This window comes from Hypanus sabinus (genome assembly GCF_030144855.1).
Source record: "Hypanus sabinus isolate sHypSab1 chromosome X1 unlocalized genomic scaffold, sHypSab1.hap1 SUPER_X1_unloc_2, whole genome shotgun sequence".
Lineage (NCBI taxonomy): Eukaryota > Metazoa > Chordata > Chondrichthyes > Myliobatiformes > Dasyatidae > Hypanus > Hypanus sabinus.
In genome coordinates, this window is record NW_026778968.1 from 135,705 (window position 1) to 151,557 (window position 15,853).

The 15,853-nt window shown below is 42.8% G+C and overlaps 1 protein-coding gene across 1 annotated transcript in view; it reads right to left on the reverse strand.

Annotated features, from left to right (window-relative positions):
* The window catches only part of LOC132385622 (complement C3-like), a 300,827-nt gene that overhangs the window by 51,902 nt on the left and 233,072 nt on the right, over window positions 1-15,853 (reverse strand). Inside the window, exons 28-30 of the mRNA XM_059957796.1 lie at window positions 9,972-10,122; window positions 3,202-3,371; window positions 2,032-2,190 (exon numbers count right to left, since the gene is read on the reverse strand). Coding sequence (XP_059813779.1) covers window positions 2,032-2,190; window positions 3,202-3,371; window positions 9,972-10,122 — 480 coding nt within the window. The remainder of the gene's footprint in view (window positions 1-2,031; window positions 2,191-3,201; window positions 3,372-9,971; window positions 10,123-15,853) is intronic.

The window sequence follows — 15,853 nt, forward strand, 5'->3', positions numbered from 1 at the left end:
CAGATTTAATATCACCAGTATATGTCATGAAATTTATTAATTTTACTGTAGCGGCACAATGAAATACATGTTAAATATAGAGAAAAAATTGAGTTGCATTAAGAATACCTGTCTATAAATAGTTCAGTTAAAATAAGAAGTACAACTTAACAGAAATAAAGAAATAGTGAGGTAGTGTTCATGGGTTCAATGTCCATTCAGAAAACGGACGGCAGAGGGGAAGCAGCTGTCCCTGATCAGAGACTCTACAATATAGGCACAAGTTGGTTCTCTACTGATGCTCATGCTCTTGGGGTTTAAGTGAGCTCTCCCTACCTGCATAGTTCTGGAGGCATTGATCATGAGGGTCCTGCGGCCCAAAATGGTTCTGAAAAAAGAACTGGAATTCTGGCTGATGACCTTGAGGGTAATTCCATAAGATGTTTGTCAATCCGGATGGCCAGAGTGATCAGGCTTTTGAAATCTGTGGGCATCTCCCAGGTAGACAGCTGGTCTTTCAAGCACTCAGAGGCTGTGAAGGTAATGGGCCAGCAGCGTTTCTGCGATCCAGGTGCACTCCACCATGAGGGCCCTGAATTCCATTGTGTAACCAGCACTGAGGGTGATCCTTGATACAGGCGAAGTATCCAAACTGCTGCACCCCTTCCACTTCCTAGAGTCAAAAACCTGGTGCACTTTAGTGTTGAATTTCTCATACTTATTGCAAATGGTGGTTTCCCCAAATAAAGCAGTTCCCGAGGTCAGAGCTCGCCCAGTCTTGAGAGTGATGACACAGGTAATCCAGGCTTCGTCTGTAGAATACAGAGATGGCTGGAGCTCAAATTGTAAAGTGCATTGGGACAGGAAGTTGCGGCTTCAGGTTGGTGACCCATGGAAACATTTGGGTACAGGAATACGCGGCCCTAAGGAATAGGTTGACTTGTGAGGGGGTCGCTATATTGAGGTAGAGAGTTGGTTGAGAGTGGCAAGCAGATGGTCAATGGTTTCCCGCTGCTTCAGGATCGTGAAGTCTTGTCAATGGATGACTTCCTTTAAGCTAACATACTCTGCTGGGTTAATAGTTGGTTCACTCATCTTACCAGGAAATGTAGAGAAGGCTTGACCAAAAAGCAGAACAACAGAAACAGTTTAGGAGTAAGCAATATTTTACTAATAAACTGTAAAATAACAAGCCATGGGAGGGCCACCAAGCAAGAGAGATTATGACAAGGTGACAAAGTAACTGGTTGAGGCTGGCTTGTTTGAATGAACGGGTTATTGAAGGACTGTGGAAGAGATCTTAGTTTAAATAAGCTGCAGGTGGTGAGTTGGAAGTGGGAAAGTGATTCCTGTTAGCTGGGTGGAGACTGGGAGGTGCCTGCCTGTGCAGGCCTGACAATCCTACCCCATTTCCCATGGACAGTTTGAGCTTTGCTCTCTTGCTGGTTGGGCCTTCAATATATTATATAAAGAAACTTTCTTGAACTCACTTGTCAGATTCCACCCGATCTAATCCTTTTATAATAATCCCCATTATCTGCCCAGTCTATAGGAAAAGTAAAAGTAAAACACCTCACTGTGATAACCCAATTAATCTTGCAAATTTCTGCAAATACTATCCTTTTATTTTCTGCAAACATTCATTCATGTTTCTGCAAATTAGTTTTCTATCCCTCTACACTAATCTGCTTGGTGGAATTATCTGAACATCAACAGGAACACTTAAATGTTACAGCATAAAACTTTACTTGAACAAAGTAAAGATAGGATTCAAGGACTAGAACCACAAAAAGCTCCTTGTAACTGGAGGAGGGAGACTCCTGCACAGAAGAAATGTGAAATGGACTCATTCAACCAAATGGTTTGCTTCAGTGCCAGAGATTAACTTAATATATGGTAAATTCAATTCACTTCTAGGGCTGGTGGGTGAAGAAAAATTATGAAATTAGAAAATGAAAAATTATTAATATCTCCTTGTAGAACTTACATATGATCTAGAATATTAGCAAATGGGAATAAACATTAACATTCTGAACAAGAACATGAGCAAACCTTTAGTGATCTTGCTACATATGCATTTCTGGTATCAAAAATCCAAGAAACCGATCTGCTCCTGCTCGGAATGAAAACCTGTACATCCAAGTTAGCTTCTTTGAACTGAGGGACATCAGTCATGTACTTGGCCAGTGCTTGCAGTGCAACTATTGTCGCCTAAGAAGTAAAAAAAGTACATGCTGAATATATTTGATGCCATTTCCGAGGAAAGTCCCATGATTCACCACCTTTGCACACAGTAGCAATCAATATATGATTTTTTAAAAAATTTCATTTGAAACACTCAAACTACTTAGGAATTTTGTTCCAGAGATGACAATGTTTTTACAAAAATTGGGAAAGGGAGACAGAATTCTGAAGGTTAAATTATATCAAATAAATGTTTGGACATGTTTGGAAATTGATATATGGAATATATAGTTGGAGGCCTGTAGACTGTATGAACTGAGGTTAGATGACTGTTCATGTCTGCCTGGGTAGATGGGAGGGAGGCAAGAAGCTTGCTTTACTGTTTTGTTGCTGTTTTTCTGTTGTTACTTTGTTTGCGTGTTCTGCAAACATAGTGGGCATGCTATGTTGGCATCAGAATGTCTGGTAATACTTGTGTTGGTGATTAATGAAAATGATGCATTTCACTGTGTATTTCCACATATGAGATAAATGAATCTGAATCTGAAATTAACTTGAGCTACGTGACATTTATTTTGAAAATTACAACACATCTTGAATATTCAGGATTTACTTTTATGTACTGCTATGTATGATAAAAATAAAATAAACTTCTTTTAACTGTATCACCAGGTAACGTTTCCTGTGTTTACTATTCACTCCGCTGAATTGGGTTCCTGTCCATTTGCCGGATGTGGATTCCTGCTCTTCCTTGATACTTTACAGGTTCTATATTACACATAACTTTTAAAAGTATTGTACACATGAGAAAAAGTATTATTCTACTGCTATTTAACATGTAATAAAGTGAACTAAAGTGACAATCCAGAAAACCTGTTAGTCTGGACGTGAATTGAATATGACTTTGTATCATTATAAAGTTTAAAGGCCATGACAGAATGCTTTTAATATAGATATTCTTTAAGTGTTTGATATTTTTCTTGATCATTAGGTCAGCCTCCTACAAAGGTGAGATTTTGGACCAAGTCCGATGTTTACCTGAGTAGAATCGAAGCCTCCTCCATATTTGCTCTTACTTGATAGCCATCTCACTAATTTACCAGCATAGTCATACTGCTTCTGTTGCAAGAAGAACAGAAAGGCATATCCTGTGGCTTCAATAGTGTACAGAGAATCTTCATTTCCTGACACTGGCCAGTATGATTTGTCTAAAAAAGGTGTAAGAGAAAATTTACCAAAGTGTTAGATGTTCAAGTTAATGCACATCTATTTCAAAACAGATCTCACAATTGCTTTCTCTCACTCTTTCTTTAAGATCAATTGTCATTCAACCAGACTATATATACAAATGTAATATAATTATGATGGCAGTAAAACAGAGTCAAACAAAAAATGTAGCCCAAGTCCCTGAATGTCATGGCCTGTAGATTGATGAGATGTAGTCCTGGAGTCATGTTTCTGCAAGAACAAGCACACAACAGTCTTCATCATGAACACAATCCAGCTCATCTACCACTGAGTGAACATTGGAGGGCATCACCAATGGGAAGAGCCAGGCAACAAACCAGCACAGACATCCACTGCACCACACCACCTATAGTGTCTCCTTCCCTGGGATGTTGCAACAGGTGATTTTGCTGCATGGGATTTGGTCCATGCAGCTGCCCTGCCATCGGTCTTGCTATTGAAGCAGTGAACTGAACTACAGTACCAACGTCCAACAAGGTTTTGCGATGACAGGAAAAAGAATCCATGACAACCATTTGAACTGTTTATTAGACTGCACATTGCTTTGCACAGCACTTCTGATGCCTTCCTTCTTCAGTGGCTGTAGCAGGTACAAGTCCAGCTTCATCACTGACGAGTAACTAATTAATGGGGTAGTTTGATATTTTTCATATCCGACAGTGTCTTATGATCATAAAGAAGATGTAATGGATGAACAACTATATGCTTACTAGGGCACAAAGATGCTGCTGCGACCGAGATGACCACCATCTTACCTGAATATTTTCTCTCTAAACCTTAGAGAGTCTTAGTGTAATTACTTGAGATGGATTAAAATTCAGCTCCTTAATCTCAAACCATTACAACAAGGGGAAAGTCTAGAATTTGAACACAAAACACTCCAAATCAAGAAATCCATAATAAAAAAATAATTAAATGATAGAAATGCCCATGTCTGTTCAGTTCACAAGTATGACCCACAGCTTCTGAATGTCTACCACTTTCACTGTCTGTCTTATTCTGTGACATTCATACTGTTGTGGACTCTATGAATATCTATAACACTTGCAATTTGATCTCTTTAACTCAGGCCTCCTATTCTATATCCATCTCCTAAAGTTCTCATGAGGAATATTGTAGCCTTCCTCACTGCATTAACAATCTCAGATAATATTTCTTCTCTTCTTCTTAAATCTGCACTGAACTTATATTTTATTTCTTTCTTTGTCCTATGACCACATCATCATGTTTACAACATTAGCTCTTTAGTCACTTTCTCCTGACTCTTATCCTATCACAGAGCTTCACTTTCCTCTCTGTTCCAAAATCATGAACCACAAACGTTTACATTTCTAATATTCCCCATGAAAAAATTATCAGCCGCAAACATCAACTCTGCTTCTCTCTGCAGGTGCTCTGTGAGCAGATGAAAGTTTCCAGCATTTTCTGTTCTCATTTCAGATTTCAAACATTTGTAGTATTTCAAGGCTAGAACTTGTGGGTGTGAATTGGGATGATGTTTTTGCAGGGAAATGTACTATGGACATGTGGTCAATGTTTAAGGATCTCTTGCAGGGATAAATTTGTCTCGGTGAGGAAGATTAAGAATGGTAGTGTGAAGGAACCATGGGTGACCAGTGAGGTGGAAAATCTAGTCAGGTGGAAGAAGGCAGCATACATGAGGTTTTGGAAGCAAGGATCAGATGGGTCTATTGAAGAATATAGGGTAGCAAGAAAGGAGCTTAAGAAGGGACTGAGAAGCGCAAGAAGGGGGCATGAGAAGGCCTTGGCGAGTAGGGTAAAGGAAAGCCCCAAGACATTCTACAATTATGTGAAGAACAAAAGGATGACAGGAGTGAAGGTAGGACCAATTAGAGATAAAAGTGGGAAGATGTGCCTGGAGGCTGTGGAAGTGAGTGAGGTCCTCAGTAAATACTTCTCTTTGGTATTCAAAAAGGAGAGGAAACGATGATGATGAGGACAATATGAGTGAGGTCCATGTTCTGGAGCATGTTGATATTAAGGGAGGGGAGGTGTTGGAGTTGTTAAAATACATTCGGATAGATAAGTCCCCAGGGCCTGACGGAATACTTCCCAGGCTGCTCCACGAGGCAAAGGAAGAGATTGCTGAGCCTCTGGCTAGGATCTTTATGTCCTCGTTGTCCACAGGAATGGTACCAGAGGATTGGAGGGAGGCGAATGTTGTCCCCTTGTTCAAAAAAGGAAGTAGGAATAGTCCGGGTAATTATAGACCAGTGAGCCTTATGTCGGTGGTGGGAAAGTTGTTGGAAAAGATTCTTAGAGATAGGATCTATGGGCATTTAGAGAATCATGGTCTGATCAGGGATAGTCAGCTTGGCTTTGTGAAGGGCAGATCATGCCTAACAAGCCTAATAGAGTTCTTTGAGGAGGTGACCAGGCATATAGATGAGGGTAGTGCAGTGGTAGTGTGGTAGGCTTATTCAGAAAGTCAGAAGGCATGGGATCCAGGGGAGTTTGGCCAGGTGGATTTAGAATTGGCTTGCCTGCGGAAGGCAGAGGGTTGGTGGAGAGAGTACACTCAGATTGGAGGGTTGTGACTAGTGGTGTCCCACAAGGATTTGTTCTGAAACCTCTACTTTTTGTGATTTTTATTAACGACCTAGATGTGGGGTTAGAAGGGTGGGTTGGCAAGTTTGCAGATGACACAAAGGCTGGTGGTGTTGTAGATAGTGTAGAGGATTGTCAAAGATTGCAGAGAGACATTGATAGGATACAGAAGTGGGCTGAGAAGTGGCAGATGGAGTTCAACCTGGGGAAGTGTGAGGTGGTACACTTTGGAAGGACAATCTCCAAGGCAGAGTACAAGGTAAATGGCAGGATACTTGGTAGTGTGGAGGAGCAGAGGGATCTGGGGGTACATGTCCATAGATCCCTGAAAGTTGCCTCACTGGTAAATAGGGTGGTTAAGAAAGCTCATGGGGTGTTAGCTTTCATAAATTGAGGGATAGAGTTTAAGAGACACGATGTAATGATGCAGCTCTATAAAACACTGGTTAGGCCACACTTGGAGTACTGTGTCCAGTTCTGGTCGCCTCACTATAGGAAGGATGTGGAAGCATTGGAAATGGTACAGAGGAGATTTACCAGGTTGCTGCCTGGTTTAGAGAGTATGGATTATGATCAGAGATTAAGGGAGCTAGAGATTTACTCTTTGGACATAAGGAGGATGAGAAGAGACATGATAGAGGTGCTACAAGATATTAAGAGGAATAGATAGAGTGGACAGCCATCGCCTCTTCCCCAGGGCACCACTGCTCAGTACAAGAGGACATGGCTTTAAGGTAAGGGGAGGGAGCTCAAGGGGGATAATAGAGGAAGGTTTTTCACTCAGAGAGTGGTTGGTGCGTGGAATGCACTGCCTGAGTCAGTGGTGGAGGCAGATATACTAGAGAAGTTTAAGAGACTGCTAGACTGGTATATGGAAGAATTTAAGGTGAGGGGGAATTATATGGGAGGAAGGGCTTGAGGTTCGGCACAACACTATGGGCCGAAGGGCCTGTAATGTGCTGTACTATTGTATGTTTTATGTTCATTTCTGTGTGTGCATCACTCAGTTTCATCAGCTACTATATTTCACTCGCTTCTGTTCTAAGTTTCACTAAATGTGCTGACATGAGAATAGAGAATAGGTGCAGGAGAAGGCCATTCAGCCCTTTGAGCCAGCACTGCCATTCACTGTGATCATGGCTGATCATCCACAATCAGTACCCTGTTCCTGCCTCCTCCCCATATCCTTTGACTCCGCTATCTTTAAGAGTTCTACCTAACTTTCTTGAAAGGATCCAGAGAATTGCATCTGGGAGATTGCTTCTGTCTTCCCTAATGAAAATAGATCCAAAGTACCTATTCAACTCATCTGCCATTTCCTTGTTCCCCGTAATAAATTCACCCGTTTCTGTCTTCAAGGACCCAACTTTGATCTTAACTAATTTTTCCTTCTTCACATTCTGAAAGAAGCTTTCACTATCCTCCTTTATACTCTTGGCTAGCTTACCTTTGTACCTCATCTTTTCTCCTTGTTTTGTCATTTTAGTTATCTTCTGTTGCTCTTTACAAGTTTCCCAAATCCTCTGGCTTCCCGCTCATCTTTGCTATGTTATACTTCTCTTTTATTTTTATACTGTCCTTGACTTCCCTTGTCAGCCATGGTCACTCCTTACTCCCCTTAGAATCTTTCTTCCTCTTTGGAATGAACTGATCCTTCACCTTCTGTATATTTCCCAGAAGGGAAATACCTGCCATTGTTGCTCCACTGTCATCCCTACTGGGGTATCTTTCCAGTCAACTTTGGCCAGCTCCTCCCTCATGGCTCCATAGTCCCCTTTGTTCAACTGTTATACTGACACTTCCAATTTTCTCTTCTCCCCCTCAAACTGTAGATTAAGACGTATCATGTTATGGTCACTATCTCCTAATGGCTCCTTTACCTTGAGTTCCCTTATCAAATCCAAATCATTATACAACACTAAATCCAGAATTGCCTTCTCCCTGGTAGGCTCCAGTACAAGCTGTTCTAAGAATCCGTCTCGGAGGCACTCCACAAACTCCTTTTCTTGGGGTCCAGTACCAACCTGATTTTCCCAGTCTACCTGCATGTTGAAATCCCCCATAACAACCATAGCATTACCTTTGTGACATGCGAATTTTAATTCTTGATTCAACTTGCACCCTACATAGAACATAGAATAGTACAGCACATTACAGGCCCTTCAGCCCACAATGTTGTGCTGACCCTCAAACCCTGCCTCCCATATAACCCCCCCACCTTAAATTCCTCCATATACCTGTCTAGTAGTCTCTTAAACTTCACTAGTTTAAGTCCACCACTGACTCAGGCAATGCATTCCACACACCAACTACTCTCTGAGTGAAAAATCTTCCTCTAATATCCCCCTTGAACTTCCCTCCCCTTACCTTAAAGCCATGTCCTCTTGTACTGAGCAGTGGTGCCCTGGGGAAGAGGCACTGGCTGTCCAGTCTGTCTATCCCTCTTAATATATTGTACACCTCTGTCATGTCTCCTCTCATCCTCCTTCTCTTCAAAGAGTAAATCTCTAGCTCCATTAATCTCTGATCATAATCCATAGTCTCTAAACCAGGCAGCATCCTGGTAAATCTCCTCTGTATCCTTTCCAGTGCTTCCACATCCTTCCTATAGTGAGGCGACCAGAACTGGACACAGTACTCCAAGTGTGGCCTAACTAGAGTTTTATAGAGCTGCATCATTACATCGCGTCTCTTAAACTCTATCCCTCGACTTATGAAAGCTAACACCCCATGAGCTTTCTTAACTACCCTATCTACCTGTGAGGCAACTTTCAGGGATCTGTGGACATGTACCCCCAGATCTCTGTGCTCCTCCACACTACCAAGTATCCTGCCATTTACTTTGTACTCTGCCTTGGAGTTTGTCCTTCCAAAGTGTACCACCTCACACTTCTCCGGGTTGAACTCCATCTGCCACTTCTCAGCCCACTTCTGCATCCTATCAATGTCTCTCTGCAATCTTTGACAATCCTCTACACCATCTACAACACCACCAACCTTTGTGTTGTCTGCAAACTTGTCAACCCATCCTTCTACATCCAGGCTACTGTTTGGGGGCCTGTAGATAACTCCCATTAGGGTCTTTTTGCCCTTACAATTTCTCAGTTCTATTCATCCTGACTCTACTTCTGCTGATTCTATATCATCCCTTGCAAGGGACTGAATTTCATTCCTCACCAACAGAGCCACCCCACTCCCTCTGCCCACCTGATAGGACATAACTCTTGAATATTCATTTCCCAGCCCTGGTCCTCTTGCAGCCATGTCTCTGTTATACCTACAACATCATACTTGCCAATTTCCAGCTGAGCCTCAAGCTCATCCACTTTATTTCTTGTACTTCGTGAATTCATATATAATACTTTTAATCATTACTCCCCTCACCTTTCACATTGATTCCTATTGCACTTGGCCATACTCTCCGATCCCTTCTTGAGCTTTCTGCCCCGTTAATTCTGTTGTCTTTCTTAACTTTTGTTATTCTCTCTTTCCCTTTAACTCCATCCTTATATTTTCAGTTCATCTCCTCCCCCCCACTACTGAGTTTAAACACACCCGTGTAGCAGTGGCAAACATGCCTGCCAGAATGCTGGTCCCCTGCCTGTTAAGGTGCAACCCATCCCTTTTGTACAGTTCATCCTTACCCCAAAACAGATCCCAGTGGTCTAACAATCTAAATCTCTGTTTCCTGCACCAGCTCCTCAGACACACATTCAGACATGGCAGAAAAGTTATGGAATTGGGCAAAAAGATGTGGCACCAGAGTGGCGCAACGCTATTACTGCTCAGGGTGTCAGAGTTCAGAGTTCAATCCCGATATCCTCTGTAAAGAGTCTGTATGTCCCCCTAAAGAAGTACTGGTCAGTAGGTTAATCAGTCATTGTAAATTGTCTCATGATTAGGTTAGAGTTGAATCAGTAGTTGTCAGGGGTTTGCTGGTGCAGTTTGAGGGGCCAGAAAGGCCTATCCTGTATTTCTAAATAAACTCTTACCTTGTGAAGCAAATTTCATTACAATGTCTTCCCTATTTATACCCAACAGTGAAAGGGCATAGGCTGAAAGTACTGCACCATATGTTCCATCAAGACCATCTATGTGCTGCTCCAGGTAATTAACTGCTTTCCTGATGCTGTTCTCATAACTCTAATTAAGAAATGATACTTAAGTTAAACAACTCTAGACAGGCATTAAGTGTAAGTGAACATTATTGTTAAACATGAATTCACAACAGCAATACATATTGTATGGGTAAATAAGTCCTTTAATTCTTTGAGGAGATTGTAAGTAGGATAGATAAAGGGCTGTAGTGGATGTTGTATATTTGGACTTTCAGAAGGCCTTTGACAAGGTGCCACACATGAGGCTGCTCACCAAGTTAAGAGCCCATCATATTAGAGGAAAGTTACTAACATGATTAGAGCATTGGCTGATTGGAAGAAGGCAGCGAGTGGGAATAAAAGGATCGTTATCTGGTTAGCTGCCAGTGACTAATGGTGTTCTGTAGGGGTCAGTACTGGGATAATTTCTTTTTATGCTGCATATAAATTGTGTTGCCTTTATGGCATTTGTTTAGTTTATTATATTTTCGCTTTAGTAATTCGTTTGTTATCGTTTTCTAGTTAAAGTTAAGATTGTTTAAAGTAAACTCATTGTCTGTGATATATCACGGCATGCAATGACGTCACACCCGGTTTCGCCACGTCTTGTGGGAAAATACCGGTTTGGAGAAATAGGAAGGAGGGGTGTCACATGTGCAGGATCAGCACGAGAGAAGTTTTCTTTCTACGCACTAGAAACATCAGTGAAGCAACGCCGTAGGTTCATGAGATAATCGATATGTTGAATTAAAAATGTTAACGCTGATTCTGTTAAAAATAATAACGGTGGATAAGGTTTATGTTTTTGTTATTTAAAGAGTTGCGGATAGTTTGTGTTGAAGTGTATTTAAAGCAGTTGATGGAGTAGGTAGATTCTGACTGTATGTTGCGCTTTAATGTAATATAGTTGTTGTAGTTTTACTTTTGCAAGTCTTTATGATGTAAATGTGATATCAAGAAGGAAACAAATACTGTATATATTTTGTATTGTTTTATCAACAATTTTCACCATATGTTAATGTGGAAGAGTGAACAGTAAACGGTTAATCTTACTGCGATCCTGTCTTCATTGACTACGGTTTACCTCGGTGTTTAGTTCAGAGTTCTTTTACACCTGTGCGAGACCACTACAGCGAAAAGGCGGCATTATCAGGTGCTTCAACTCGATCCAGCATCAAGTCGTTGCCATCCAGTGACAGGGGCAGTAGGGCATCAACAAGTAAGGCTGCCCATGCAAGAGCTAAGGCAGAAGCTGACAAGGTGCGAGCGTTGCACGCCAAACAAGAAACAAAATTGAAAAAGGAAGCAGCTGCCAGAGAAGCCGAAAACCAAATGGAAGTGGCTGCCAGAGAAGCCAAAAACCAGTTGGAAAAGGTAAGGATAGAGTCAGAGTTAGAAGTGCTGACACTACACCGAGAAGCAGAAGCTGCCAGGGTGGAAGCAGAGATAATAGAAAATGCTGAAGAAATGCATGATCTGGTTGACGTAAGATCTACTTCAGAAAAGATCAGATTGGAATGCACAAGTGACTATGTCCGATCTCAAATAGACTTGAAGATTCGTTCTCCCTCTCCATACTTATATGCTAATGTCCCATTTCATGAGGAGTCTCAGAAAGGCCCAATTACATCACATCTATCTGAGGAAGACAATTTACCCTTGCAACTCCGCGATGAATTCAAGAATGAAAGGGCTGATGACAAATATTTCTCAACACCAAACTTAACAGATTTAGTGAGAAGAGAGGCAAAGGCTGAACTCAGAACAGCAAATTCCATAACAGATGTACACCCTCAGTCATATACCTGCCGACATATTCCCTCAGCCAGCATGCCACTTGCAGTTGAACCCATGGCACAGTATTTAGCACGACAAGATCTCGTCACTTCAGGACTAAACCAGTTCGACGATAAACCTGAAAATTACCGTGCATGGTACTCCACATTCGCCAACGCTATCTACAGAGTCCAGCTCGGAGAAACCCAAGAGTTGGACCTTATGGCGAAATGGCTGGGAAAAGAATCATGCGAACAGGTGAGACGCATACGTTCAGTGTACATCAACAAACCCGAGCTAGCCTTAAGCAAAGCATGGGAGAGACTTCGGGAGTGCTAAGTGGCCCCTGAAATTATTGAAGCGGCACTATTCCGACATCTGGAAATTTTTCCTAAGGTATCAGCCAAGGACCACACTAAGTTAAGAGAGCTCGGAGATTTACTCAAGGAGATTCAAGGCGCCAAAGAAGATGGCTATTTAACTGGTCTATTATACCTAGATACTTCATACGGGACTAGACAAATCGTGGACAAACTTCCATTTGGGCTGCAGGAAAGGTGGGTGTCTGTTGGCTCAGAGTACAAGGAAGAGAACGATGGTCAATTTCCTCCCTTTGAGTATTTCATTAGGTTTGTGTGCAAGGAGGTGAAGAAGTGAAATGACCCTAGCTTCATGAGTCCAAGTAGCAGTACAATTTACACCAAGCCAGTTAAATCCACTTCGAATAATTTCAATATTAATAAACCTGTCTCAGTGCTTAAGACTGAAGCCTTTACAACTAACAATGACCCTAGCAAGAATTGTCCATTGCACAACAAACCTCACCACCTCAAAAAATGCAGAACGTTTAGGAAAATACCCCTTGAAGAGAGGACGGCCCTTCTCAAGGAGAAAAATGTTTTAAATGCTGTTCCTCTACCTCTCACCTTGCTAGAGAGTGTACGATCTCCGTGAAGTGCCCGGGATGTAATAGCACTAATCATGATGGAGCCATGCATCCCAGCTCGTTACCACAAACTGACGAAGCTCCTTCACCCTCACAACAGGACGGTGGTGAGGGAGAGGCTCACTCCAGGACAACTGTTGTCAGCTTGAGCTGTACAGAAGTTTACGGTCAAGCTCAGTCAAGCCGTTCTTGTTCAAAGATCTGCCTCGCTAAGGTGTACCCTAAGGGAGCCAAAGGCAAGGCCATCAAAGCTTATGTGATTCTGGACGATCAGAACAATCGCTCACTAGTCAGACCAGAGTTCTGTGACATGTTCAACATTGAGAGTAATCAGTTCCCATACTACCTTAGAACTTGCTCAGGCAGTGTGGAAACTTATGGAAGGAAGGCAGAAGGCTTCCAGCTCGAGTCCCTGGATGGTAAATTTGTCATCTGTCTCCCTCCACTCTTAGAGTGCAATGAAATTTTGAATAACCACACTGAAATCCTGACACCAAGTGCAGTGCTACACCAGCCACATCTCCACCACATAGCCAAGCACACCCCAGAACTGGATCCAAAAGCAGAAATACTCCTGCTATTAGGAAGAGACGTTCTCCAGATGCACAAGGTTGGGCAGCAGGTCAATGGACCACATGACGCTCCCTTTGCGCAATGCCTGGATCTGGGCTGGGTGGTGATAGGAGAGGTGTGCCTTGGCAATGTACACAAACCGACAGTTAACACACTCAAGACCAATGTGCTAGAGAGCAGTCGCCATTCAATTTTTCAACCCTGCACAAGTTTCATGTGTGTCAAGGAAGCATGACAAGGCTTTAACAAATGTAAAGTAACTGACAAGATGCTGGGACAGTCAGTCTTCGCTCAAACTGAGCATGATAATAAACTTGCTCCATCAGCTCAAGATGCAATTTTCTTAAAAATAATGGACACCAAGGTCTTCAGAGATGAAGCAAATAATTGGGTCACCCCACTACCTTTCAGAGAACCATGCCAGCGCTTGCCAAACAACAAAGAGCAGGCAGTCAAGCAGTTCACGTCCTTGCAAAAAACCCTGAAAAGGAAACCTGAGATGCAGCAACAACACGTAGCATTTATGGAGAAGATCTTCGCTAATGGACATGCTGAAGTAGTACCGCCACTAAGGGAAGGTGAGGAGTGCTGGTACCTCCCTACGTTTGGGGTTTACCACCCACAAAAGCCCAATCAGATCAGGGTGGTCTTTGACTCCAGTGCTCAGTGTGCTGGTATCTCCCTTAATGACGTGCTCCTTACAGGCCCCGACCTTAACAATACCCTTCTCGGGGTCCTGCTGCGCTCCCGAAAGGAGAAAGTTGCAATCTTAGCAGACGTCCAACAGATGTTCCATTGTAATTTCCTCCATTTCTTATGGCACAAATGTATCTAACCTCATACTGTGGACGAATTGGCCCAGGCAAAGGTTGTCATCTTTAAAGCAACTCAAAGAGCGGCTTTTGCAGGGGAGTTTTCAGCTCTCCAATATAATAAACCAATACCAAAGGACAGCCCTTTGAGGAAATTCAACCCGATCCTGAAGAACAATATCATCTGCATTGGAGGCCGGTTAATACACTCCCAACTTCCAGCTGCAGAAAAGAGTCCAGTAATCCTGCCCAAAGACAGCCATGCATCCTTACTGCTCACTCGCCATCACCATGAACAGGTAAGGCATCAGGGCCGTCACCTGACAGAAGGAGCAATAAGGGCAGCGGGACTGTGGATCTTGGGAGGTAAAACACTGATCAATTCAGTACTTCACAAATGTGTAACCTGCAGGAAACTGGGAGGCAAGTTGGAAGCTCAACGTATGGCGGACCTCCCTCGAAACCTGCCCTCCTTTTACATATGTGGGGTTCGACGTATCTGGTCCCTGGACTATCACTACGAGATGCACCAGAGGAGGACAAGCAGAGAGAAAGCGGTGGGCCATCATGTTTAGCTGCATGAGTTCAAGAGCGGTACACATTGAGGTAATCGAATCTTTGGATATATCCAGCTGCATTAACGTTCTCAGGCGCTTCTTTGCACTAAGAGGCCCTGCAAAGCAGTTAAGGTCTGATTGTGGCACGAACTTTGTTGGAGCATCCAAGGAGCTGGGGATGGACAAAACGGTGCAAAAGTACCTCAGTCAGCAGAGATGCAACTGGGAGTTTAACACACCACATGGGAAGCGCATGGGAGTGGATGATTGGTATCGCCAGAAGAATTCTTGATTCAATGTTTCTGCAGCAACACACCCGATTGACCCACGAGGTACTGTGAACACTAATGGCAGAGGTCACAGCCATTATAAATGCACGACCACTCCTACCTGTGTCTTCTGACCCAGAAAACCCCTTCATACTCTCACCATCAATGCTCCTTACGCAGAAGGCAGGAGCTCCCCCTCCACCAGGGGACTTCTCTGATAAGGATTTGTACACAAAGCTATGGAGACAGGTTCAGGCTTTGGCAAATCGGTTCTGGTCTCGTTGGAGACATGAATATCTACCTTTGTTGCAACACAGACAAAAGTGGACAGAACCCTGCAGGAATCTTCAAGTTGGAGATCTAGTCCTGCTCAGGGACAAGCAAATCTCCCGCAACAGCTGGCCAATGGCCAGAATCACTGCCACATTCCCTAGTAGGGATGGACATGTCAGAAAGATTGAGTTGAAAACTTCTGACCAAGGTGATGTGAAAACTTACCAAAGGCCAGTTGCAGAAGTCATTCTACTTCTACCTAAGGACTGATTTAGAGACTGAAGTTTTGTATTATGTCCATTGTGACCCTACGAAGGTCAGGCGGGGATTGCATTGCCTTTATGGCATTTGTTTAGTTTATCATATTTTCACTTTAGTAATTCGTTTGTTATCGTTTTCTAGTTAAAGTTAAGATTGTTTAAAGTAAATTCGTTGTCTGTGATATATCGCGGCATGCGATGACGTCACACCCAGTTTCGCCACGTCTTGTGGGAAAATACCAGTTTGGAGAAATGGGAAGGAGAGGGCTCACATGTGCAGGATCAGCACGAGAAAAGTTTTCTTTCTACGC